Raw genomic sequence first — 27672 nt, 5'->3', positions numbered from 1 at the left:
TCTTATAAGTACTCATATACTGTACTCACAGACTTTTTAAGTTACACCTGGTCAACTGCTTGTTAATCACATGGCAGCAACTTAACGCATTTAGACGTAGTCAAGACAAACTGCTGAAAATCAAACCAGCATCAGAATGTGGATGAAAAGTGATTTATTTAATTGTATTTTAAATTCATATCAATCACAGAGTGAGTTAAAACAATGGTGATTGATCATGTGACCCACTAATGAAAGCACTTGTTGCCTTTTTGCAGAGTATTCCAATATCTCTGTGTGTGTGGAGACATTCCCTCTCTAGATGTAAATAAGCCTCCATGTTAGTGACTCCGCTGACAGCGGTTGGTCTGTCGACTCAGATCATCAACAACAGCTATGCTGCGTTCACTTGTAATCGGAAATCGGAAAGGGCAGAAGTCTAACAGAAACGTGTGTGTATGGATTTAGGAGGGGAACATATAGGGGATTGACTGGAAGTAGAGAGGTGAATGTGTTTCAATAAAGTTTACAAAAGAGCAACAAAAAAATAAATACAATTGTCAACACACAGTGACTGTGAACATGACAAGATAAAGGCTCTCAAAGAACAGGCCCGTCTGCAGTTACATTTTACCGCCACAGAGGCTGCTAGAAACAAGATATCTCAAATCATATGGAGCTCATCTTTAAGTGACTTTGAATGTGTCATGGTTGAAGGCTGGTGCAGGGCTACTTGCGGTTCCTAGAGTCTCCAAAAGTAGCATGGGAGGCAGAGCCTTCAGCTACCAAGCTCCCTTCCTGTGGAACAAACTCCCAAGTGTTGTTCTGGAGGCAGACACCGTCCACATATTTAGGAGTAAACTTAAAACTTTCCTCTTTGATAAAGCTCACAGCTAGGGCTTACGAGCTCTTAGCTATGTTGTTATTGGCATTCGATTTCTCTTAAAGCCTGTATGTACAGGGCCTAAGCTGATTTTGTTCTGCTTAATGATGCTGCTATAGGCCTAGTCTGCCAGGGGATAATAATTACTTTAGAACAATTTGTTACAAAGAGATATCGCGTTAAAAAGGCCCTTTTTCCAGATGGTGTTTTCTGTACTGCCCCAATCAGTGGTTTGGTTAGGGCTTAGGTCATGTTCTAGTTAGGCGTAGCAGAGATAAATGGTTAGGGTTAGGATAAGGATGGAGTCAGGTTTCTTATCATAAAAGAAGACAGTTTGGGATTAGGGATAAGGTTTGGTTTTAGACCAGAAGCTGCAGGCTTAGGGGCTCCAACCTCTCCTGGACAATTATCCAGGGCTTTGAAAAAGAGGGAGTGGAACTGTTCCTTGGCCTGGTTTTAACACTAAGCCTGGGCCGGGGATCTTCTTCATGAATCGGTCATGACAATCAGCAGCTCTGGATTCGGGATGGTAGAGGGACCTCCCAGCGAGTCAATAATCACTCATGGTCTTGAATTTGATAAAGGTGATCCGGCCATTAGGTTTGGCTATTTTTTGAGTTAATCTACAAATCCTGCGCAGTCCTTGCTCCTACCACAATCAACTGTATGTAAGGAATTCACTGGGATTCACTCTCGTGAGTTTTAGATTGAGTACACATGAACCACTTTTCAGGCAGGTCTGGATCTGTGGCCCGGTTAGGTTTAGACTTGATATGAACTAGTGCACCACTGGATTGGACTAGTTGGTTGTTCCTACTTCACACAGAGCTGATATTGGATATTTGTCACTTAAATGTGCTCCTTTCCATCCTTGCAGAGTAAACCAGATTCATCAGAGCTTGGGAGCCCAAAGACAACTGATGACATTGTGCAGGAAAAAGGAGAGGAGGGCCGAGTAGCACGACGAAGACACAAGACAGAGAACGTAAAGCAGCAGTGGAGCCAGGAGAAAGCTATGGCTGTGGAGCTGGAGCAGGCCCAGAGGTAGGCTATAACAGAAACTATATTTTATATATTTTATATATATATATATATATATATATTTTTTTTTAAGTATTTCTGATTCTGATAACATCCCTCCAGTGATTTCTTAGAAATGCAAATATTTGACCACAAAAAGTCACATCTTATTGCAGGTAAAAGGGGAAAGAAGTCTCTGAGTGGGTGGGGTAGTGTACATGCTTGATTTGCAGTGACGAAGCCCTATCAGCCCACTGTACACTACCTAGCCAGCAACCAAATGACAGACAGATAAATGTCTAGACTAGCTGGTGAACAAAGTGGAGCATTGAGTAGCCAAATAGCCACGTTTCATGTGGGTTTAACTTTTAGCCACCTGTGCTGTACTGTGGTGTGCATATTTAGGTTAAGTTATACAAAGATAAAGTTGTTTTACTGTACATCTTTTTAGCATCTGGCCAGGTGGGGTTTGGGGTGTGCTTTTAAGTTTGAGGCTCTTTTTGTGCTGTTTCACAGAATACTGTCTGCACACACAGGGGACACTGTACGACATAAAAATCTTCCTTTTTTCAAAAGGTAGAAGTGGCATTTACCAGGCACATCTTTATGCTCGAGCAGAAACAACATGCAATATAATCTCAGTTGGACTAAATTGATACCCAAAGATAAATAAAACTAATATGAGAACACTTTCAAATGTCCACAATCACAGCACAATGTTACTGTATGCAATGCAAAGCAAAGCACCACTACTCGTCCAGCCCAGTCCAGGGTGAAAGCCAAAGATGTCAGCACTTGACCAGGAAGATCACTGATATTGACAGCTCAGTTCAGGTCTTTTAGTGCTACGGCCCCTTTAGAAATGCTCTAATGCAGTCCAGGTGTTTGTGGCTGTGTAGGAGGCAGGTGTCTCAGTTGGAAGAGGGAGATGCTGGAACCCTCCACCCCGTCTACCAGGTTACCTGCCAACAATGGATCACTTTCATGGCTAAACTTGGTAGGTGTTATTTAAGTCTCATATTTTCTGCTAGATTGGGAAAACTAATGTTAGAAAGACTGCATGTTCTGACGATAAGAGGTTTTATATCCTGTATGCTGACGTATCTCTCACTATCTGTATCTCGATTTTCCTGCTAACCTGGCTTCTGGAAAACAGGCTGCCCCTCCATTCAACAGTGCACGGCTGAAATGGCTTCACACTTCCTGCTACCTTCCATCTTGGCAGAGACTGTCAGTTTGGTCAGTTCTCTGGCCAGTGACACAATAGTGAAGGCCTTTGAAAATACATGGTGAGTTGTTTTTGCTGGGTATGAAGTGAGTGGTAGAATGCCTTGAACAGGGTTTTGCTTGTGTCCTACCGTGCTCGCTGAATCTTCACTGTTACATAAAACTGGAAGTCCAACTGCCTTCAGTGTTTCCTCGTCAAATGACAGCTGCTTTTTTGGCTTGGACTAAACTGACTAAAATTTCAGTTGTTGTAACCTCTTAATAACCAACTGACAGTAAACATGCTGTCAGCTTTTACTCTTCAAGAAGTTCCACTTAGTACAAACCATTCAACTACCTACAGGGCTTAAACTCAGAACTAAATTTTTCAAATTTCATTTTGGTTTTGTTTATTTCTTTATTCAGAAAAGTTTGTTTTTGTTTCCAAAGTGCCCAGTTGCATAAAGTGCCTTAAGATGATATTGGGCCTCATTCACCGATATCTTCCTACGTTTTTTTCTTAAATTTGCTGTTTAGAAAAGTTTACGTCAGATTCATGACGTGTTCTTAAACTGCTGAATTGTTTGTACTTCTTATAATGATGAATCTCATTTCCTGGTTAGCTGAAAGCCTGTGCTACTTGATCTTAATCAGCAGGTAAACACCCCGCCAGCCCCATAAAAGGGCATGCGACTGCAGGGCCTCCTTCCCTGTCACTCTTCATTTGGACTAATCAATGCAGACTAAAGTAATCTTTAAAAATACATCTGCTTTGGGTACTGTGTAGTTCATTTAAAAGACCATAGTGCTTTGTAAAAAAATACTATGAATGCTTCAATGTAATTATTGGAGTTAAAATTATTTTGTATTTTGCCACTGTATAATTGAATAAAGTGCAATAAGCATCTGTTTTGCATGCACGTGGCTAACACTGATTAGCTCAGGGCAGCATGTTAAATGCATAAAAATGTCTTTTTCAACCACTAATACTGCTCCTACCTCTTCAGTAGCATGAAGAGTCCCTACACATAAAACGAAGCACCAACAACGTAGTTAGTGAACCCAGAGTTTATTAAAAGAGTGTTTTGAAAGACTTACCAACTGGCCCCGGTACCAGCTCCTCTCATAGTAAAGTCCTCTTATCGTGCTACTGCAGAGGTTTGGTGTTATTTTGAGCAGTATTAGTGGTTAAAAAAGATGTTTTAATGCCTTAACCGTACTGCCCCGAGCTAATCAGTGTTAGTCATGTCGGTCTGTTAGCGAGTCTCCAGTAGATCTCCGTTAAAGTTTGAATATGGAGAATGAGTGGAACACTGCCATCTAGTGTCTCAAGATCACAACAACAAAACATGATTCCACCACTCAGAATGCCAGGTTCATCAGGCCCGGCCCAGTAACCTACAGGAGACCGAAGTCTGTTTGAGCCCATCCCCTCCGGCAAATCGCACCATAAAAACAAGTATTGACAGTTAGCGTTAGCCGTTAGCCGTTAGCCGTTCCAGCTAAGTAAAGATGAAAGTGTTAGTAAAGTGAAAGTTAGCGATCAAGGAGAAACGTAGCCATTTGGGCGTGCGTTTTAATGCCGTTGAACTCCTTTCTCTCAGTCCATGGAGTGAATACTTGGCCTATATGCCGACTCTGGTCTTTGCCCGTCTCCGGTCACTCAGTTGCTGGGACAAATAACGCCCCTTCACTGAGGCTCCGAAGCAGCTGTATGATTGGCAAAGTCCATTTCACCCAGTGCCAGCCTACAGTAGCTGCAGACAACCCTGGCAACCAGCAACTCCCAACACTATTGGCTGCTACAATGGAAATATAACGGGACAAAGTCATTGGCTTTAATAATTTGAAAATATTAATTCAGGCTAAATATATTTTTTTATGGTAAAGCAATACTTTCATCTGTACCCCTCAAAACGCCCCGTAGGTGTATTATTTTATTAAGTTTTAAATAAAGCTTTTAATGAAGATTCTCAACCTATAATAGTTGTTACACGAAAAAAAATTCTAGATGGCTTATGTGATGAGTGTATTTCCTGAAAAAGACCCCGTGATGATTTTACGCCGGAATTTCACTTTAAGTGCTTTTTTTAAGGTTTCCTTCTGTATGTTTTTACAATGTCCTTAGCAACGAGAATCGGGGGAAACGTGTTGTATTTGGGGATACGCTGCTTGATATACAGCAGGGTTTTTAATCGATTTCCTTAAGAAAATACTAAATTTATCCAGCTGAACCTGTGGGTTAGGAGGTTAAAGCGAGTGGACATCAAAAGTACTAGTGCTACTAAAGTCTAACTTCTTATCTTTGTAACCAAATATAAATGATGGTGTAATGTTTAGAGTTAATTTAATGGAGTTAAACTAAAGTCTAACTTTTTATCTTTGTAAGCAAATATCGTTTTAACGGCCTGATTTATCTTTGTGTTTACCAGAGTGGTGAAAAGGACGCTAACACCGCTGAATTAGCCGCGTGCTACTCTTTGCCTTAGTCAGAGTCGGACACCCCGATCCCCTTGCCGTAAACACTGGGAGCTGCATGTCGTCCACATCATCATCAATGTTGTCCAAACATCCAGGAACATACTTCAGTCCTTCACAATAAAATAAAACTAATCTGACCTGGAATTGTCCATGTACAAATATGAAATTTCACTTGTAGATTCTTAGAAGTGTGTAACTAAATTCTACTTTGGTGAACATCAAGCCATTTCCTCTGTTTTCTCGATCACTTTGCCCTAGTCAAATCACACAGAAGGGTTTGTTTACTATTGGTACCATCGGAGAAAGCTTAGGCTTTTGCCACATCGAAGAACAAATATTATTATTGTGACGTCATGGTGAATTGTCGTATACAGTACAAGTTTATCCTAGTCAGTCCAGTGCGGCCAAAAGGATATTTTTTTCTATTTCCTACTTTCCCCCATTATATGTACATCCTCTTGTCCATATTATTATGTTACAGATGTGTCATATAGAGTATATCACAGTAATGTTTTTTCTCTCTTTCTGAAACCTTTTAGCTGCCCCCCATCTGGAGATATATTTGTACCATTCCCTTTTGTCCAGAACCTCAGCCAACCTCCAGACACTAGAAGGAGCTTCATTCTGATTGGCCGAAACTTCCATCAGTGGCACTGTAGCACAGAGCAAGGTAACTGCTAAAAACAGTGTTTCTAAATGTTCACAGTGGTCACCTGCTACCAATTCTACCCAGTGCTTATCCTATGCACTGCTTACATGACTGCACAGTATACACAAGGCTACACAATGAGTGATAATGAATTGATAATGTCACATGATCATCTATAGACACTGAGGTTTTGTTTGAAACAAACACATATAACCGCTTACCTTTTTTTTCTCCAGTGTGTAAGTTGCATGTAGAGGTAGTCTTGATTTATTCTGAGATACTTTGATTTTTTATCGTTCATACAGTAATTTGATAGGGCCTCAGCAGCTGTGGAGTTTGATTACTCTGTGCAGCATGCATAGGAATCAATTCCCATATACAATCACTGGCCACTTTATTAGGTACACCTTGCTTCAGAACTGCTTTAATCCTTCGTGGCATAGATTCGACAAGGTACTGGTAACATTCCTCAGAGAGTTCGGTCCGCTGCATATCCATGATGCGAATCTCCTGTTCCACCACATCCCAAAGGTGCTCTATTGGATTGAGATCTGGTGACTGTGGAGGCCATTTGAGTACAGTGAACTCATTGTCATGTCCAAGAAACCAGTCTGAGATGATTCACACTTTATAACATGGCGCATTATCCTGCTGGAAGTAGCCATCAGAAGATGAGTACACTGTGGTCATAAAGGGAAGGACATGGTCAGCAACAATACTCAGGTAGGCTGTGGCGTTGACACGATGCTCAATTTGGTATTAATGGGCCCAAAGTGTGCCAAGAAAATATCCCCCACACCATTACACCACCACCACCAGCCTGAACCGTTGATACGAGGCAGGATGGATCCATGCTTTCATGTTGTTGATGCCAAATTCTGACCCTACCATCCGAATGTAACAGCAGAAATCGAGACTCATCAGACCAGGCAACGTTTTTCCAATCTTCTATTGTCCAATTTTGGTGAGCCTGTGTGAATTGTAGCCTCAGTTTCCTGTTCTTAGCTGACAGGAGTGGCACCCGGCATGCGTGAAAATCCCAGTAGATCAGCAGTTTCTAAAATACTCAGACCAGCCCGTCTGGCACCAGCAACCATGCCACGTTCAAAGTCACTTAAATCACCTTTCTATCCCATTCTGATGCTCGGTTTGTAACTGCAGCAGAACGTCTTGACCATGTCTACATGCCTAAATGCATTGAGTTGCTGCTATGTGATTGGCTTAACGAGCAGTTGGACAGGTGTACCTAATAAAGTGACCGGTGAGTGTATTTCTAATTTTTTCCAGATGGTCTGAATTAATCACTTTCACATCAGTCTCCAAACACCAAAAAAGTCTCAACACCATAAACAGTAATATGCCAGTGATTACAGTCGCTAGATGTGTTGCTAGATGTGTCGCTAGTTGCTTTTGACAAAAACTCACCAAGAGGATTTGGAAAGTCGCAAGATTTAGTGAGAATGTCACCAAGTGTTTGTGTATGGCATCTCTCCGTCTCTTCTTCGCCGTTGTTGGTATATTTCTGTGGCAGAGTTACAGCTCCACACATAGGCCTGGCAATGGTTTCATGTGGACAAAGATATTCTTGACACAACGCCGACTGAAAACCTTTTAAGAAAGATGGGGGAAAATAGATGGTTTTGGGATGTGTGGACGAACCCTTAACCTCATGTGTAGTGTAGAGCATGAAGTCTAAATGTTTTGTGTCAAAGCTTTCAAACATGTTCTCCTTCTGCTGCTCTCTCTGTCTATCAGTGTCTTTGCAAGTAGCTGTCTAACATAAGCGTGTTATTTTACAAGTGTCTGCTTCCATCAGTTTGTGTCAGCTGTGTGTTTCCCTGTCCATGCTGACTTGCTGTTTGTACATCTCTGTTTGTACATCTCTGTTTGCACATTTCTGTTTGCCTACAGAAGACAGTTCAGATGAGGAATACCCGCCAGTGCTTAATAGGTTCACACGTAAGTTTGCCTTTCAGCTTAACATTGGTGCTGACGGGATGTTTTAAATTGCTGTTTATTGGTGCTATATATACAGTGTGTGTGTGTGTGTGTGTGTATATATATATATGCTCCTAACATACTGTATATAGATAGTGGAACTGGAATAATATCTATAACCTGTTACTGTGGAATGCCAAGAAGCAACACTCTCCAACAGATCTTGCCTGGAAATCCAGACCCACATCAGTCCAGACGTAGGGTCTGGGAACAATCAATAGACGTTCCCAACTCAAGGGGCGGCACTAACGCATACAGTTCAAAATACCACTGCACACGACTGGATAGCAGTAAGACTGACTATGACCAATCAGAGCAATGAACAAGGGGACATATATCGCCAACTTTGACAGTGCATCACTGTTGTCAACAGTTACGTCCATCGATAACAGATAGTACAATTTGACTGGTGAGTTGGGATTTTCTGACATAGTTACTGAGCTCCAACGGTGCGTACCCAGAGGCAGCGGCTGAGCAAATTGAAATTTGCTGGCGGTGCTTTTGGATTTCTAGGGTGCCACTGATCAAGTTCAGCACATTTTTCTCTCCTGCAAAAAACTGGAATTTCCAGAACAGCATTACTGTTTTTTCCAAGTTCCATTCTGGGTTTAATAAGACCCACTTAGCAGTTCCCAAATGAAAATTAATTCGATGTCAAAAGTTGATTTCAAAGTCGTGCTAAAGTAACCCTCCAATTTTGGTTAAAGAACACATAAAAGAATGTCCTGCCAGTGTGTATTAAAGGATGTGTCTTGCTTCGCTTTGCCACCTAACTGAGTTTCTCTCCTGCCCAGCTCATAAGGGCTTCCAGCGTTTCGAGGCTTTGGAGCAGAGTGATTGGTTCAGTCCTAGCCAGGCTGGGGCAGGACTGGGTCCCCGCCAGAGGTTCCTCTTCATCAACATCCAGGACAAAAAGGTGACTTGGTGTTGATATAAGTTCTAACAAATCTGAATCCTGATTATTTCAGCTGCAAATCACTGAATTACAGCTGTACAGCAAAACACTCACTTACATCCAGGAGTATTTGTCCAGGTTTTAACAGGCACTGACTTATGAGTGTGTTTACATGGACATGAGTAACCCTTTTATGAGGCGTATCCCGGTTATGACCATATTTGGAATACATGAGCACAGAGAAATTGGGTTATTCATATTCCACATATACATGATAAATACTAGTAACCCGGTTACTGCTTTCCATTTGTGCGCTGTGTTTACAGAAACAAACCAGGAAATATGAAACACTATACTCTGCATTTACTACCACTTCACATCTTTACTAATCATTTATTCTCTGCACTGATCAGCTGTCTACTCTCTCTCTCACACACACACACACACACACACAACACACAACACACAACACACAACACACACACACACACACACACACACACACACTATGTACTGAACTATTGGTGAAAAGAGCTACTTTACAATGCTCTTATAACATCCTGTACACTGGAGCTAGCCTGAGGAGATCAGTTAAAAGCCTCTTTGATTACTGAAAAACCAAAACTCAATTTCTTCTCCATTTAAATTCTGTTTCTAACCATAAATAATAATAATAATAAAAGGGACCCAGAAACAGGTTATTCATGCCTATGCAAACGCATTAAGATTTCTTTTCTGGACCCTCATTGAGTTCCTAAGCGCTAAAAGCTAGAGAGGTGCGGTCGTGAAAAGTTGTGGTTCCTATACTACTCCAGTGTTTACATGTGCAGACAACTTATGGGTGTGTTGGACTTATCATGTGATTACTTTAGGTGACTCTGTACAGCTATAACTGGTCTGTGGACCTGGGTGCCTCTCTGAATCGTGAGCTGCTCCGCCTCATCAAGTGGCAGAACGCAAGGGCTCATGTTGTCCACTGCCTGCTCAACCAGAAGATGGGCCTCTTCCATCACTACTGCTTCTCTGATTCACCCATCCATGAAATGGACTCCAAGCAGGTAAAGACACTGACACAGTTCCTAATGTGGAGCGTTGCCTGCCAATCCACAAGAGAACGGGATGAAAGATTCATAAAAAATTGGACTTTTGTTTTTTTTTAATATTTGTACTGGACATTGCTCCTGTTTAAATTGAAGAATTGTAGGTTTTTCAGTTGCTGGAATGCATCAGTATTAGGAGGAAGCGTCAGTTCTAAGCAGCCATTTATTCATGCTCTGTCAACTGAAAGATTTAATGAGACAGGCAGACCTTAGCAGGATTTTTCAAATGAAATAAAGATTTCCTCCATCAGCGTTCAATACCTCACAGACAGCACATTAGACTGCTTTTAAAGTCATACTGACACATCAAATGTGTCTCTAAAATGCAGCTGTAATGCCTGTTTCAAACTGCCTCAGTATGCCTGCATTCCATGGTGGTTGGAAGCTGCTAGTTCAGGTGGAATCATCCTGTCAGGACAGCATCTGGATTCCCACTTTTCAGAAGGTAGCAGGTCCTGGGGCAGATGTCAAACAGATGTTGTATCCTGGGGAGGAATCCCAGTAACTCCCACAGAAGTGATGATGTCACTACCTGTACAATATTAGCCTGTCTGACATGTGTGTCTTGTGGTATTTATGTATTTTAGTGATGATGTTTTGACACTTATCTATGTTGCTCTACTTGCACCATGATGCAACGTTTGTAAGCACAGTGAGCTCCTGTTTGAGATATTTGTTGTGAGTTCCTTTCAATTGCTGTGACACAGTAAATCACAGACTGTTCTGATGCCAAAAGCATGTCAGTGAACTACAGGGACATAGCCTACAATCACCAGACTCATTCAATAATGTGTATTTTGTGTATGTGTCTGGAACCTTTCAGTAGAGGCATCATCAGCGGTGCACAGCCAAATGCCTCTGGACACAATTAGATACACTGTTTTGAAACAGGAAAAAAAATGGCTTTGGGTCACAAACTTTCTCAAATTACAGCTTTACACTAACTAAAATGTGTTTCTGTAAACATTTGAGGGGACAAATAGACAATCCAGTAACAGAATCTTGATTCATATTTGATCAGTGCTGGTGACGGTGTGTGGGGGGTTATGAGGGGCTGGCATTGTCCAAAATGTCCAGCAGCTTGTCCAGTGTCCTCCTCTCTGCCACCTTCACCAGCGAGTCCAGTCTCATGCCGACAACAGAGCCGGGCCCGTCTGATCAGTTTATCCAGTCTGGAGGTGTTCTTGGATATGCTGCCCCCCCCGCCCACACACACACACAGCACACCACAGTGTAGAAGAGTTTGCTGCAGATATTGAAGGACCACAGCCTCCTCAGGACGTACAACCTGCTTTGTGTCTTCCTGTACAGAGGCTGGTGTGTGTTGTCCAGTCCAGTTTGTTGTCCAGCCACAGCCCGAGTTATTTGAGTCCAAAGTCTAGTGGAGGGGGTGTTGTTGTGTCAGGAGGGAAGGTGTGTAGAGGGAAGAAGGAGAGATGGCTGCAGTGAGGGTGGGGGTGGGGGGGACAAGGGCTGGTTAAACCTGTTGAAGAAGTCATTCAGCTCGTTCGCCCTCTCCCCCCTGTGGCTCTGGTCTTTGTGTTGTGACCTGTGAGGGTCCTCACACCTTCCCAGACCTCCCACATGTTGTTCTCCTTCAGCTTCTGCTCCACCTTCATGACCTCCCTGTCCCTGCTCCTGAAGGCCTTCTTCTTGTTGAGGACAGCCTTAAATTCCTGCGTTACCCATGGCTTGTTATTAGGGTAACAGCGGACAGCCTTGACAGGGGGGACCACGTCTGTCGAAAGTTCAGGTACTCCGTCAGACAATGTGTCATCCCCTCTATGTCCTCACCGTGCTGGTTGATCATCACGTCCCAGACTGTGGTGTTGTAACAGGGCACTTTCTATCTCCGGGGACCACCTCCTGATGGTGCGAGTTGTCATCAGCTGTTTTTGAACCAGGGGGGTATACAGTGGCTGGAGACGAATCAGGTTGTGATCACACTTCCCTAGTGGGGGGAGGGGAGTCACTCTGTATGCATCCCTTACGTTCGCATACAGGAGATCAATTGTCCTGTTGTTTCTGGTGGGACAGTCAAAAACAGCCAAGGTAGAATCCAAAGTTACATGATTAAAGTCAATCAGGGTGCTGTGTATGCAGCCTTGCAGTGACTGAGTGGATCCTGTCACAGGCAGTGGCTGCGTCCGCTCTGGGAGGGATGTAAACACAGACGGTGATCACGTGACTGATCTCCCTCGGCAGATAATATGGCCGTAGGCTAGCAGCTAGCAGGTCCCGGCAACATGAGACTTTCTTTACTGAGATATGTCCTGTGTTACAACAGCAGTTGTTCACATACATGAGTCCCCCACCTTTGCTTTTTCCGCTCGCTTCTGTGTCTCTGTTGGCTCTCATGGCAGTGAATAGCATCCGGTATGAGTTGGTTTAGCCACCGTAAAGATGACAAGGTGCTCTCACTGTAGATCTGCTGGTTGTTCAGCGCGGACAGCTCGTCGATCTTGTTTGGCAGCAAGTTCACATTCCCCATGATTACGGAGGGAATCGATGGCTTGTAGCGCCTCCGATTCTCCGCTTGCTCTGCCTTTAGCTTCGCCCCGGCCTTGCAGCCCCTGGGTCTCCTCCTCAGCTCCACCAGGACCAGGTGTCGTATCCCAGCTTGTCCCTTTGTGCGTAGAGCCAGCAGTTCCTCTCCTGAGTAATTGAGAAACTGGCTTTTGGTTGCATTTTAAAGTTAGAAATATCCATAGGATATATTTAAAACCACAATCTCTTCACAAGAAGAGTAAAAAAGTAGAAAGAAGAAAGAGGTTAAAATAGGGTAAAAGAGCTAAAAAGAGCTAAAAATCGGAGAGCTACTGGAGAGGCAGCTGTCTCCTGTAGCGTGAGACACTTATACAGCACCAGACGCTATACTTAAGCTGTGCTGGATGGACCTGCAGACTGGACTCAATCCATCTTGGAACCCCTCGTCTATCCGTCTGATAACAATTTATTCGCTGGAGTAGTGATAGATCGGTACATCTTTTTTAGGTGTATCATACTGGCAGGATTTTTCATTTAAACAGAAAGTGTTGATTTCATATAAATATGAACATTGTGTTATGTTGTGACATGTTCTACATATATATACATTGAGACTGTAGTGTAAGCTCTCAACCTCCAATCTGTGGATTCATGCAGCCATTTTATAGAAACTTAGAAATGTGAATGTGGTCTTTAAACTAGTCTTTAATTTATTACTTTTGGAACAGAACCCAGAAGTTGTGGTTTCACTTGGGTTCCTATAATGCATCTGTGCTCCTTTAAAATGTGATTTATCTGTGTTCACACAAAATGAAAAGACAACTAGCCTTGCTATTTAGATTCATGTGTATTTGTTGGCTAATATTGAAACTATTAACCTTCATTAGATGAAATGAATGTTTAATTAAAATTCAATCAATTTCAGGTGAAAACAGTTCTAATTGAGGCTGTCACTAAACCCCTCCCATGTTCCTGTCACCCACAGTTGCATCAGAGCTAATTACTGTTTTAGGCATAGTCCAAACAAACACGGGTATTTTTTAAACCAAACCGCAAAATCTGCCTCCAACAATGTCCTGCAAATGCTAAAGCAGTAGGTGGCGCGGGCACTCCTAAGAGGAAGGTCATTTTAGCCAATGACAAGTCTGGAAAAATTCATACCTGAGAAACTTCAATGGTGAACCGAGGCCGGGCAGATCTCTTCGTGTGGACTGTATGAGGCAAACACAAAGTGCTGAGAAGTGACTAAATAGCAGCAGTATTTTGGCGAGATCTTCCATAACAGTAACTCTGTCAGCTGTACACGTCTAGAGTGCTCCACACGTCTCCAAAGATATATCTTACTGTTTACCATCACACAGTATGACGTCAATGTCGATAAGAAATTGCGTTGTTCCTCGTTTTTCCTGTCCACACGACACTGCTGAAACCGGACTTTTCCGAAAAGTTCACCCTGGACTCCAGTTACAAAAAAATCCAGTTTCAGGAGCCCACAACTGCAGTTACATGTGGATGAAAGGCCAAACCGTGCAGAGAAACACGCTTTCAACAATACCTGCGTTCCTATGAACGGCCCCTTATTCGGGCTTCTTGTCTGTTTTGAGTATGTCAGCAAAACTGCTGCTCCTCATGTGTGAGAAGTAGAGCTGCAGATCAATGTGCAACTGATAGACTCAGCATCACAAACACAAACAAGATTCCTCAGACATGTGACTAAGAATTATTATTCTTGATTCCTGCCCCCTGTATTTCCTGCCTTCTTATGCTGATTAATACCCTGTTCCATCAACAGCCTTGTTTTAAAAAAATAAAAATAAAGATGAAATACACTACCTCATACTTCACTACCTCAGTCCGTGTCAGTTTCCATTTATCCCCTTGGATTATTTAAGATCAGCTCTGGCATAAAGGCTTCATTAGGGAAGTTTTCACATTCTGTGCTTTTAGGAAGTGTGCTTCCAGAGACAAAACTGTTTGCTAAGCATATTTAAAAACCTATCTTCCTACACACTCCCACTCTTGTTCTCCCTCACCCTCATATCATGAGTCAGCTGTCATAACCCCACTGTTCCCACTGGTGAGTAAGAGGACAATGGTGCAGAAAGACTCCATTTCTAACTTTGAGCCTAGTGATTTTCACTTTCACAGCCATTGGTCAGGAGCCTGACGTGGTATAAAAGACCACGGGAGCACTTGCAGATTTTGCAATAAGTGCAGTTTCTCTCCACCTGTGTCAACTCTTTTGGGTGGGGGGAGTTCTTTGGATTGTGACAGTAGGCTAAAGAGATATTGAGCAATAGGTGACTTAAAGGGTTGCTGCTTTCAGTCTGGGAACACTTTGGGAAAATGTGTGTAGACACAGCACATGAATAACCGTCTTCCCTCCCTCAACAACTGCTGTTCAGGTAAAATAACAGGTTTTTTTTCATCACTATTTATTTCTGTGCCTTACCCAGGATGTTGCATCATTTTAAATAACACATCAGTTAAGATCTATAACATGGTATCATACTGTCACAATTATTGCAGTTGGAGCAAAGTTCTTCTGTTCTGCCAGAATTGTATGAGGAGATACAAAATTCTGCAGAGAGACATTTGTTTGAGTTCAATAAACTTATAGTGACTTTGAGCTGTAATGGAAAAACTCACTTTAGTCCCATTAAATGGAGTTACGTCTTAATAGGACAGTAAGGATTGGGTCCCAAAGTGTTGCAAGAGAGCTGCTAGGATCTGCCACTGACGAGGCTTAAAGGCCTGAAAGCATAATCAAGTGACATGATAATGACCATGTGTTAGGCCTGTTTCAGCACCTCCAGATGCACCTGCTGCTGTTGTTCATGTATGTGCAGCAGGGCAAAGTAATTGGTGATTCTTATTCCTAAATGAATTCATGTTTAATCTAGGGCTGGGAACGTGTAAATTACGATTAATTAATTACAGAAAAAATAACGCAATTACTCTCAATTTATATTTGCTCTCAGTGCTGAAAGTTGCTCATTGCACGAGTTTCTGCCCGGCCCGTAATACTTGCTCACAGGACGCAACACGAGAGAAATGAAACCGATGGGAAGCGAGGTCCAGTTCAGACCAAAGATTCACAACCAGTTGAAACTTGCATCGTGCAGGTCTGCAACCTTCTGAAACCTGCACGTTCAATTCAATTTAATTTAATTTATAGTGCCAAATCATAACAAAAGTTATCTCAGGACACTTTACAGAGTAGGTAAAGGTTGAGACCAAGGAAACGAGACGGTTTATCATCTCCATAGCAATGGCTCTCTGTACTTCTTTTCTGACCTCAGATTTTTCAGGCTTGTTTTCGTAGCTGGATATAATTTATAGCATTATAAAATATAAAGGAGGAAAGAGACAGTGAGATACTTACTACAGCTGCATTTTTACAGAGATGAAACAGAGAAAATACCATTTTATTTCCCTGAGTCACTGCTTTGTTCTGGATTACTGCGCTTATTCATTGTACTGCTTGCTCGGCCCTCTCTCTTTCTCTCTCTCTCTCTCTCTCTCTCTCTCTCTCTCTCTCTCTCTCTCTCTCTCTCTCTCACACACACACACGCTCATTGAGCTTCTTTTTATTACGGCCTTTTCAACCAGCTGAAAGTATCAAGTGACTTGATTGGCCGTTGAAACTTTGAAAGATTTGACAAGTTGAATCGCTGGCGACGACATCAGCCGGTTAGATTCACAACGAGAAGGGTCAGTTCACACCGCTGCAATTTTCACAACGTTCGAAAATAGTTGCGTTGCAATAATTGGTCTGATGATTGGTCTGAACGACCAAATGGAAACATGGACAAAAGCACGGCTGTGTAAGAATTCACCTCCCACCGGAGCTCTTACAACGCTCCTAGGAGGGACTGTCATTAATCAATGGATCATTGTTGTTTCTGTGTTTTTGAATACATGGGAGAAAAAGCATTCTTTGTTAAACTGTTTATTTTATACCAAGGATATTATTCTAAGGTTTCCACTTGTCTTTAATATACTATACTAAGCACTGTTTTATTTTTTTATAATATATGAAATCATATATCAAAATCCAATTTTATTGAAAAATGTTGCTACTTAATCACGATTATTATTATTATAATTACAAAGCCTCTAATTAATTAGATTATTTTTTTTGATCGTGTCCCACAACTAGTTTAATCCAATGCCAACACAGAAAACCCTTGGCCTGAAAGATTATCCAGCAGAGGCATACCTTGGAGAGTACACAGAGTGGGAGTAAGGGAGTGGAGTGGATGGCTTCATACAGCTCCTTCTTTATCCCAGGCCCCCCTAGCAGGTCAATCTGCAATAAAGCATACAATGCAGTTGAGTTTGAATTAGGAAAAATAAATTCAGAAAGATGTCACGTTCAGTGTTGCTCCTGCATTGTTGTGTTGAGCAGGCTGCAGTAAAGATTTATAAGAACAGTATTTTACAGCAAAGAAGGCAACCAATGCCCTTTTAGCCTCCCCCTGTGTGTGGCCAATTACAAACAAGCTCAAAGAAAAGAAAGTACCAAACTTTTATTTTCCCTCCGATGGCCCAACTCTTCATCACTGCATTACTAATGAGTGCGGACAGAAGGCAGAGTCAGAGCAGCAGAAAATTTGCCTGAACAGAGCTTAATCTGTCATGGTCCTGATGAGAAGCAGAGGGAGAACCAGTGCACAGTTTGACCCTCCTGCCTGTAGGCACAGTGCAGCCAGCTCTGCCCCTGGCTGGGGCATCTGGGCCCTGAGATGCTCCACTGAACACACTCGCCAAAAAGTTCCTTTCAACAGCAACTGGGGCACACCAACAATGCTCTTGAATATAATGCCACAGGACATGACAGTGACTCAACATGGGATCTGTAGCATCCCAGTGTTGAAGCTGACCATACAGACACTGCATTCATCATTTAATAGATGATTTTCATTGCATTTTTATTTCATAGTACCAATCCTCTCTGCTTTTCAGGCTTCAAGCGCTCTAGCTATGGGCATTGTCCAACCATTCAATTGATGTCATTGATGATTGTTTCATTCATGATTATTTCTTACTTTCCATCCATCTTTTCTAGGATCCTAACCCATTCCTAAGCCCCTCCATGGAGCCTGACGCGTTGCTGCGTAGTGCGGTTCCCCCTTTGCCCAGTAAAGAGCAGGGCAGGCTAGGCAGCTCTGGCCGAAGTCTTGCTCCGCTTCACTTCCCCTCTGAGCTGCTTCCCTTTGACGAGGCTCTGAGGGACTTATGCACCATTAGACCCTTGATGGAGGGGGATGTGGTGGCCCGTCATGGCAGCCAGCTCTTGGAGATCAAAGCTGCTGAGCGGAGAGGTTAATAGTGCTTCTACTCAATAATAATGATGATGATAATAATAAAAAATAATAATAATAATAATATAATTTTTGTCTAATGAAAACATCAAACTCCAGAGTGGGCAAGGAGGGGAATGACTTTGTCTTTGTGCTGACAGAACTGGAGAAACAGATGAAGATAGAGAACCTGTTTGTGACTTGGCAGCAGAGGTCAGCTCAGTCCAACATGCCTATTTCAGTAAGTACCCAAGTTACAGCTGTGAGAGCCACACGCAGACATTACTAAATATCCATCCATCCATCCATCTTTAACCATTTGTCCCAACCGCTTGTCCCTAACGGAACCAGCAACCCTCTTGCCATGAGGCAACAGTGCTAACCACCACCACAACCCCCCCTCTCTCTAACCTCAATCCACTTGAGCAAGAAGATAAATCTCATGAAGGACTGAACATGTCTACAGTCTGGTACAAACAGCCCTTTTGGTCTCTATAGCTAATTTCACTATTCATGTAAACTCATTTAAATAATATCTATAATATTAATTCAAAAGTTCTGCATTAAGGGCATGGCCACTTTGAGTGACAGGTCAAAGTCCACCTCAGCTCCATCCGCACTCCACCTCTTTGCCCATGTTTTTAATAAGCTGGGAGCTGCCAAGAGGGTGATGGTCGGAGCCATGGGGAGTCACCCACTTTGATGTTCATTGTGGCTCTCAGAAAGACTTATCATCTTCAACCGCTTGTCCCTCACGGGTTCGCAGGGGGCTGGAGCCATTCCCAACTGACATTGGGCTTGAGGCGGGTTACACCCGGGACAGGACGCCAGTCTATCACAGGGCACAGAGAGACAAACAGAAACGGACAACCATTCACACTCACATTCACACCTACGGGCAATTCAGAGTCATCTATTAACCTAACACCTGCATGTCTTTGGACTGTGGGAGGAAGCCGGAGAACCCGGGGAGAACCCACACAGACACGGGGAGAACATGCAAACTTCACACAGACTCAAGCCAGGAACCTTCTCGCTGCGAGGTGACAGTGCTTACCACCACACCGTCACTAAGCCCATCAGGGAGACTAGTTCATTGTTTGCATATACAGATACACATATACAGTATAACATTGAGTATATTATAATTAATACAGTCACAGTATAACATTCTGACACTACCAGAATGTCAGGTTTTACACAGAATTGTAACGCTGTGTGTGCTTTCAAACAATGTATAGTTTGTCAAAGTTGAGAAAGAATTCAATCACATGCCATCCAGAATTATGCCATTGAGACCATTTTCTTTCGTGTAACAACTATTAACGTAGATTTTCCGGAGAGTCGCTAACAGTCGCTACCAGCATGTCGTAGTTAACACGGATAAGCTTGGGGCGGCGAGTTAGAAGCATTTAAACGTCTTTTTTATCCACTATTACTGCTCCAAATAACACCAAACCTCTGCAGTAGCATGAGAAGAGTCCCTAGACTTCTCTTTATTGATCCCTTTGGGATGACTCCCGCAAGGGAATTGAATTTCCAGCAGCTTACAAAAACACAAGGGAGGTATAAGAAAATACAGCATAAGATAACCAATAAACCCTTAGCTAAATGAATACAGAAAGTATAAAAAATAAACAGTAAACAATAAACTCTTTGTTTAATATATATGAAGTAGATGTAAGAATACAGGTAAAATAAAATTCACGGAAAATGAAATCAGACAAGTTAAATGTAGATATATTTACAAGATAAAATATGTATGACTGTATATGAAAGAAATGAGTAGTAAGTATTAAAATATTGAATTGTTATAATGAAAGCTTACAGCCCAGAAACTTTTCATTGGCTGCCATTGCGGTACGAGGACCATGCTCTGATAATCCAGTGGCTTAATGTTTTGAATCTGGACATTGAGACACCGTATTAGTGGTTAAAAAAGCTATTTTAATACCTTCACCGAACTGCCCCGAGCTAATCAGTGTTAGCCACGTCCGGCTGCTTCGCTGAGGTTTCCCCGTTAATAGTTCATATGCGAAAAAAAACTGTCCCAATGGCTTATTTGATGTGTGCAAGTGTCGAAAAAGACCATTGGATGATTTTAAACTGGAATTTCCCTTTAAGCAGCCAGACCCAATTGCAAAGGGGACCATTTCTTCTGTGGATTTTCATGCCACTGAAACTAAACTAAATGATGACTACATCATAGTCAGGTTTAAGTTTAGTTTAGTATCCATCTGCCAAATATTTAACGTCGCAGCTGCCCGTGAACACTGCTGAGTCTGACTATACAACGATCAGCAGTCCTTTTTTTCTTGAACACAAAGTTGTCACAGACTTGTGTTTTTTACAATCATCCCACTTCTCTCAGAGTTTACCCTGTGCAGTGTCACCATCCTGTCCTTACTTGGATGTCTCAACAGGGGACAGATTTGGAGACCCTTAAGCACTCGTCCAGGCTGGTACACTACTGTGCCACTCCTCTCCTCTTTGACCCCGTCTTCCGTAAGCAGATCCAAGAGGAACAAGTTATTCAGCCTCCAGTGAAGGTATGTTTCTGTCTGATTCAACAGAGAGTGACAGGAAGAGGAGATTGTGTCTATATTAACTGGTGTATATTAGTGATTTTATGATCCAGAGCAGTAGTTACTCAAGTACATACTTCAACATACTATTTACATACTGCTATTTACTAGCAACACAAACTACGTTAAAAGTTGAGACAGTTGTGCGTTTAGCCTTGTCTGTTTTACAGCACCCTTTGTGATTTTTGGTCAAACTATTGTTTTAACCCTCATTATTAGTGCACATGACATGTGTAACCTGCACATTAGTGAGGGCTCCATTAATAATGGACCATATATTCAGGTTTTGGAGCAACACATGCTGCCAAATAGACAACGTCTGTTTCAGAGAAGGCCTTGCTTATTTCAGCAAGGCATTGCCAAACCACATTCTGTACATGCTCCAACAACACGGCTCTGACCTATTGAAAATGTTTTGAGCTTTATGAAATGTAAAAAGTTATTCAGGAGTCCTTGAACTGTTGAGCAGCTGAAATCCTACATCAAGAGCTTCATTAGCAGTGCTATTCCTCATTTGAACAAGTCTAATCCTCCACATATTCCAGGTTATATAGTCAGCGGATCTACTTGAAACATTTTAGTGTAATAGTACAATAGTATAGTACATACAGTAACAGTAACAGCCACAGTCAATGCGTTTACATGCAGTCTAAAAAACCCATTATATTCTGGTTAAGGACATACTCCAGTTTCTCAAACACCGTGTAAAAACCGTACCCCGGGTAAAATCGGAGTTCTCATACTCCGGTAAACAGACCTTGAGAACTCCCTCAGTACCCCGATTGTTCGTGGCCAAAAACAGCCTTCCGGAGTAATATCAGGTTTTGCGTCTGTGCACGCTCCGTCGGTTATAACTCCCCCTCCCCATGCCGCAGCGGTGGCTTTTGACTCAGAAATAGAATAAAACAGGAAGCAACGGTGCCAAAACAATAACAATAGAGCGTTCCCTTTAAACCGCGGGAGGACTATGGCAACTAACATCATTACCAAGAAGAAGTTTTTTTCGTAATTTCTGTCCAAAAGTCGGCTGTTTGGGATTTTGACAAAGGTGAACCGGAAATAAAGCTGTATTCCGACCAGCTGTATGTTGGCGGAGCACCACCTACTGTACTGGAGGTTGAGCTACTCCGTCATTTTCCCATTCAACCCCCTCTCATGTATACTTGGGGAACTACAATTATCTGATTATTCCCTTAACTGGCGCACTGAGTGAGCTGAAAGAGCTGCAGCCCACAGGCTCTTACTGTGCTTTATGAGCAGCATATCTCCACGTCATGTTGGTTGATCCCAGGATATCTCAGGGTCTTGAGAATCTCTGGGTGAGTTTTACACATGGACAGTCCTCCAGCTCTGCTTCCTCCATAGAGGACATGTGGATCATGTTCAGGACTTTCCACAGTTTGACTATATCCCTGGTTTAAGTCAGCAGTTCTCTCTTGCTGAGAGTTCTGAGAATACAGAAACTGCTGTCCTTCTGCTGATTCTGTCCTCTGAGCCTCCACCCCAGGACAGGCACCAATGACCTTAGCAGTCAAGACTTTGAACATGACCCATATGTGTTCCAGGATGCTACCCAGACACTCAAAGAAGGCTTGGTGCTCAAAGACAACAGCAACCTTCTCGTTCTGTGGGGAATACCCCTACTTGAGTCTGGGCGAAATCTTTTCCAGTATACTTTGAGAGCCTTTGGGGTCATTGGAGAATGCAATTGGTTCATGTAAACTGGTATATTGTCAGTCAAACAAGGGAGTGTAACCTAGTGGTTTATTAGACATACTGTAGTCTAAGGTATATTTTGTTTGCTTGATCTACACAATGGTGCACGACATCAGGTCTGCATACTTTAGAGTCTTGTATGTTGAAGTGATGTCCACTCTTCTGTGTGCCAGAAACGCCATCGCTCCAGCGACTCCACAGCGTCAGGGCGGGACAGAAGCTACAGCACTGACTCAGCTGACATGCTGCCCAGCCGACTAAAGGAAGAACCCTGGCTACTGGAGATTTCTAGCACCTTCCTCCAGCAGTATGTCCAGTACCTGCAGAGCATGGGCTTCATTCTTGTCCAGGTCCGACCTCAGTCTCCAGCTCGCAGGTCTGTTTCTGCAAAAATATTTTGCTTTAAGCTGCTGTTGAATGTCTTCTTCTTCCCTTTGATCAAAGTAGGCTTAAATGCATGTGAAACCATCCTGCAATACACTGCTAAGCAGGACAGGCCAAGCACATCTAATCCTGATGGCAGTAGATAAAGTAGAAGGAATTTAATTCAATTCAATTTTCAATTCAATTTTATTTATAGTTCCAAATCATAACAAAGTTATCTCAGGACACTTTACAAACTCTACTCACTCTATGACTTATTTATGATAAACATAGACCCAACAATTCCCCAGTAGAGTAGGTGACAATGAAAACCTTCCCTATTACAGGCAGGAACGTCAGACAGACCCAGCTCTGTGGAGGATGGCCATCTGTCTTGACTGGTTGGGGAGGAAGAAAAGGAGAGAGAAAGAGAGAAAAGACGGACAGATGGACGAGAGAGACAAAGACAGACACAAAGACAGAGACAGACACACTTCCAGTAACTATGATACTATCTATAGTAATGTGAATATGACTTATATGTTATGGCAGTTAATACAGCAGAATAGTAGAAACAAGCAAAGCTAAGGTTATAAATTATAATAGTAGCAGGAAGCGTCATGCAGGACCAAGGCAGCAGGTACCACCATGATCAGCAGAGACCTGCGAGACGACAAAGCACAAACAACTCAACTATTACACTGTTTTTCAAACAACAGCCCAATCTTTTGGTTTTCAGTTTGAAGTATATGAACAGCCTGCCCATTCCATTAGTACATGTGTTACACAGTATCACACGGTGTTTGAGAAAGAGAGAATGAGAATGAGAGTAGAACAGGCATTAACATTTGATCAACACAGCAGGATGGTCAGAGCGGCAGCCATTTTTGTATGCCATGGCAAAGATCTCATTCTATTGGTCAGTGCACAGCTCTCAGCATCATTTTCGAACTAATCAAATGATCATGGCAAGCAGTTCCATGACCATTCTACTCTTATTCTATTTCTCTGGTTTTTCCTAATGTATCTGTTCATTTCTTGTGTGAAACTTCAAAATGCATCAATCCATTTCTATCTTCTTCTCTTCGGCTCATTCCACACTAGTACATTTTCGTTTAAAAATGCATTAATGCTCATGGTACCGCTCTGATATGTCACCATATTTGCTTTACAACGATTCCTAATCTGTGTTTTCCACCCCTGTTACCTCCTTATACTCATGTGTTACTTTCAGTCACAGTTTCACCTCGTCATTGCTCCAAGATAATATATATCTGCTCTGACTTTTCACAATGGTTTTTCTTTTTTCAAAGTATTTTCTAAATTACAGCATCCATGATTTTCAACCACAGAGTAACGTTAAACAATCTGCTTCCAATTTATGCCAGCTCGTACATGCCCAGTGTACGAGAATGGTCATGTGATCTCTGTTTTAAGGCATTTTAATTGGACACAGATTGTTTCTGATAAGGAGCTGAAATGTTTGTGTGGATGGAGATGGGTTTGGTTTTGAAACACTGTATATGTTTCAAATGAAAATGTAGTAGTGTGGATGTAGACTCACCGCTGTTGCTCCTCTGTGAGCAGCATTCCTCCATAAGTCATCATGTGTGATTTGATCCTTGTCTGAACTCTGACCACCCAGTGTTACTGCCCTATGGCTGATGCAGGGCAGATGCCTGTCACTTTCTAGGCCCTGATTGTGTGACTCTCTGAATTAAATCGTACGGGTTGGTTATGCTGTTGGTGTTGCCTCACTGACATCATCCACCCCCCCACCCCCCGCCATGTCTTACAGCATAGCCCGGGCTCGTGCTGCCATGCTGAGCTCTATAACATCAGAAGGGAGGATGTCTTTTTCTTATGTAAAGCAGAAAAGCGAGGACAGCCCTAAGGTTAGTGTTCACTCCAGAGATGCAGAAATCTCATTCTCCAAACACACACACACACGCTCACACACACACACACACACACACACACACACACACACACACACACACACACACTCACACACACACACACACACACACACACACACACACACACACACACACACACACAGGGATTAAGCCAGCTCAACAGCTCTTCTCTGACACACCAACCAGCACCCAGTCTGCAGTGGGAATATCAAAGTGACAAAGTAAAACACGTCTCCATTTGTAAATGATGAACTGGATCTGACGGAGGTGCTGCCACAAATATATGCTTTGAGTTGTGGTGACGCAGCCTGTTGGACGGAGGATTAAACTGAGATCCTTGGAAGACACAAACATACCTGCATGCCGTTCAAGCTTCATACCAGCGGTGGGTACACCAGCAACCTCCATTACCTGCACATCCACCACAAGTTGCCCGGGCTGTGTACCAGCGACGGGCACATCAGCAACCTCCATCACCTGTGCATCCACCACCAGTGGCTCGGGCTGTGTACCAGCAACGGGCACGTCAGCAATCCTCATGTCACCTGTAGACACAGCGGATAACACCCCCTGTTCCACCAACCCCTCACAGAAAACATGCCATAATTCCACTTCTGGGGTACCATAAGGTACCTTAACATCATAACAGTTAGCCGAAATAAACAAATAGCCTTCCTACATTTTTCACTTTGTTTCCTGTTTTCTGTTTAAAAAATGGACATAGAATAGAATAGAATAGAATAGCCTTTATTGTCATTGCATTTGCATACAACGAAATTGGAGTGCTACTCCCCCTTGGTACACTTTTAGAAAAATAATATATAATAAAACAATAAGCAAAGTATAATATAAGCAATAAACACACAATATAGTATAAACAATATAATAATGTGAACGGTATGAACAGATGGGAACAGTATAAACAGATGGGAACAGTATAAACAGAAACTATACTAAAATAAAATATGTATATTTATGGGGGAGCATGTTTGCACAAGAGTTTTAAAGTGGCTTTTTCAGTTTAAAGTGGCTTTTTTAAGTTATTTAGATTCTAAATTTTAAATCTGATCAATGTGATCAATATTTGTTACATTTGAGGTAGTTTGTTTCGTTGTTTTATTTTTTGTTATTGACTGCAGTGATAGCTCTAGAAAAGAAGCTATCTCTGAGTCTGTTTGTCCGTGATTTTTGTGACCTGTAGCGTCGGCCTGAGGGTAACAGGTCAAACAGGTGGTTGCTGGGGTGAAAGGAGTCCTTGATAATGTTTTCAGCTCTGCTGAGGTAGCGAGAGCTGGCAATGTCCTCCAGGCTGGGCAGAGGGCACCCAGTGATTTTCTGGGCTGTGTTGATGACCCTCTGCAGCGCCTTCCTGTCTGCGGCTGAGCACCCTGCGTACCACGCTGTAATGCAGTACGTCAGGATGCTCTCTATGGCGGCTCTGTAGAACATCACCAGCAGCTTCTCCTCCAGGTTATTTCTCCTGAGCACCCTCAGGAAGTGGAGACGCTGCTGGGCTTTCTTAACCACCGCCGTGGTGTTTGCAGTCCAGGAGAGGTCATCGGCCATCTGCACACCCAGGAACCTGATGGAGTGGACCCTTTCCACACAGTCCCCGTGGATGTAAAGGGGGGCTGGGTCCGCTCTGCCCTTCCTGAAGTCTAGTACCAGTTCTTTTGTTTTTGTGGTGTTCAGTTGGAGGTTGTTTACTGAACACCACGTCGTCAGTCTGTTTACCTCGTCCCTGTAGTCGGACTCGTCTCCCCCTGAGATGAGCCCGACCACTGCGGTGGCGTCGGCAAACTTGATGAAGGTGTTACATAGCCTCACCGTTGGGGTCAATTCTCTCAACTTGATCCAATTGCCCTCGCCTCTGGGAGTCGCCATTTTGTCAGACTTTGACTCTGCCTCATTTCCTCTTATCAAAAAAGGGTATTGATGTGATGTTGGGGGGAGGGAGCTAAATCTGTCTGGCTGACGCAGACTGGATTAGTCACATTAGCGCCACCACCCGGCAGCAAGGCAGTACACACTGCTAGATAAAAAGGAGTGGGAGTCAGTGTTGAGGTTATTTTCCGGGGCTGGGAGGGAACGAGATTGTTTTAGAGGGTGGAGACTGAAAAGGCATGCCATGTCTCTAGCGGAGATTACACCGGCTGCAAAACACCGACCCTCACGGCCCAAATCCTCCCGCTGCTCCAGATTAGCATTGTTGGTACTTTAGGTTAATTGGATCAATAGTGTGACTATCAAATGAAATATTTGAAAAAGAAAATTAATAAAGAAAAATTACTTAAAAATAAATAACTAATTTATTAAAAACTTCACACGGAGAACCAATTAAATGTAGGGCCTTGACTCACGTTCAGATTATGAGATTGAGTATTCTCAATAAACTTATCAAGTTAATATTAGCTATCACCAATAATTAGTTCCTCGGGGCACCACTATGATAGACGGAGTGACAACTAATATAAAAGTCTCAATAAATATATCAAACTACTAATTAAGGGTTGAACACCGATAATTGTAATAGTTTACTGAGAAAATAACTTTTAAATCCTTCAACTGATTAGAGACTGGCTCATTCATCTTTGTGTAATATTAAATAAACAGACATATGGTAAACACAAACATTTATTAACAAATTAATAAATGCAACAAACAAAACACAATAAACTAACTAAAGCTAACAGCAAATGTGTTTGTGTGTGCGTATGCGTGCTTGCGTGGGTGCGTGTGTGTGTGAAACAAAGAGGAGAGGTGTGGGCTTTGACCCCTGCAGGGATGGTGTGAACATTTAAGTTACACAAAAGCCAGCAGGCTGAAGACCTCAGAAGTTATAATCAGGTTATAACAAAGTTACAGTTCTATCTAGCCGTTCATACAGTCCTAAAACATGTAGTAATGCCCAGTTGATGATTAGTTACCAGTCCATGAGATGGGAGATGTCTTGGTTGTTGCTCTTAGACAAAAGAGGACTCAGATCGCTCTTTGTTCTGCTCAGTTGAGTTGGTAACCGGTTGGTTTACCTGGCTGGTGATCCTACTCCATACAAGCCATGTTCAGGGCGTAGGGGCAGCTGGTC

At 42.6% G+C, this 27672-nt stretch overlaps 1 protein-coding gene across 3 annotated transcripts in view; it reads left to right on the top strand.

Moving 5' to 3' along the window:
- Window positions 1–27672, top strand: part of szt2 (SZT2 subunit of KICSTOR complex) — a 214093-nt gene that overhangs the window by 151851 nt on the left and 34570 nt on the right. For 2 of the 3 annotated variants that reach the window (XM_083940597.1, XM_083940595.1), the window contains exons 53-64: window positions 1740–1906; window positions 2782–2879; window positions 3039–3171; window positions 6109–6239; window positions 8130–8177; window positions 9011–9132; window positions 9984–10169; window positions 17770–18025; window positions 18166–18245; window positions 20428–20553; window positions 22479–22681; window positions 24467–24563. In XM_083940597.1, the coding sequence (XP_083796723.1) occupies window positions 1740–1906; window positions 2782–2879; window positions 3039–3171; window positions 6109–6239; window positions 8130–8177; window positions 9011–9132; window positions 9984–10169; window positions 17770–18025; window positions 18166–18245; window positions 20428–20553; window positions 22479–22681; window positions 24467–24563 (1647 nt within the window). The remainder of the gene's footprint in view (window positions 1–1739; window positions 1907–2781; window positions 2880–3038; window positions 3172–6108; window positions 6240–8129; window positions 8178–9010; window positions 9133–9983; window positions 10170–17769; window positions 18026–18165; window positions 18246–20427; window positions 20554–22478; window positions 22682–24466; window positions 24564–27672) is intronic. The other variant, XM_083940596.1, reaches the window with a different exon arrangement.

The sequence above is a fragment of the Echiichthys vipera genome (genome assembly GCF_963691815.1).
Source record: "Echiichthys vipera genome assembly, chromosome: 3".
In the NCBI taxonomy this organism is placed as follows: domain Eukaryota; kingdom Metazoa; phylum Chordata; class Actinopteri; order Perciformes; family Trachinidae; genus Echiichthys; species Echiichthys vipera.
This window is presented reverse-complemented; position numbering and strand designations above follow the sequence as displayed.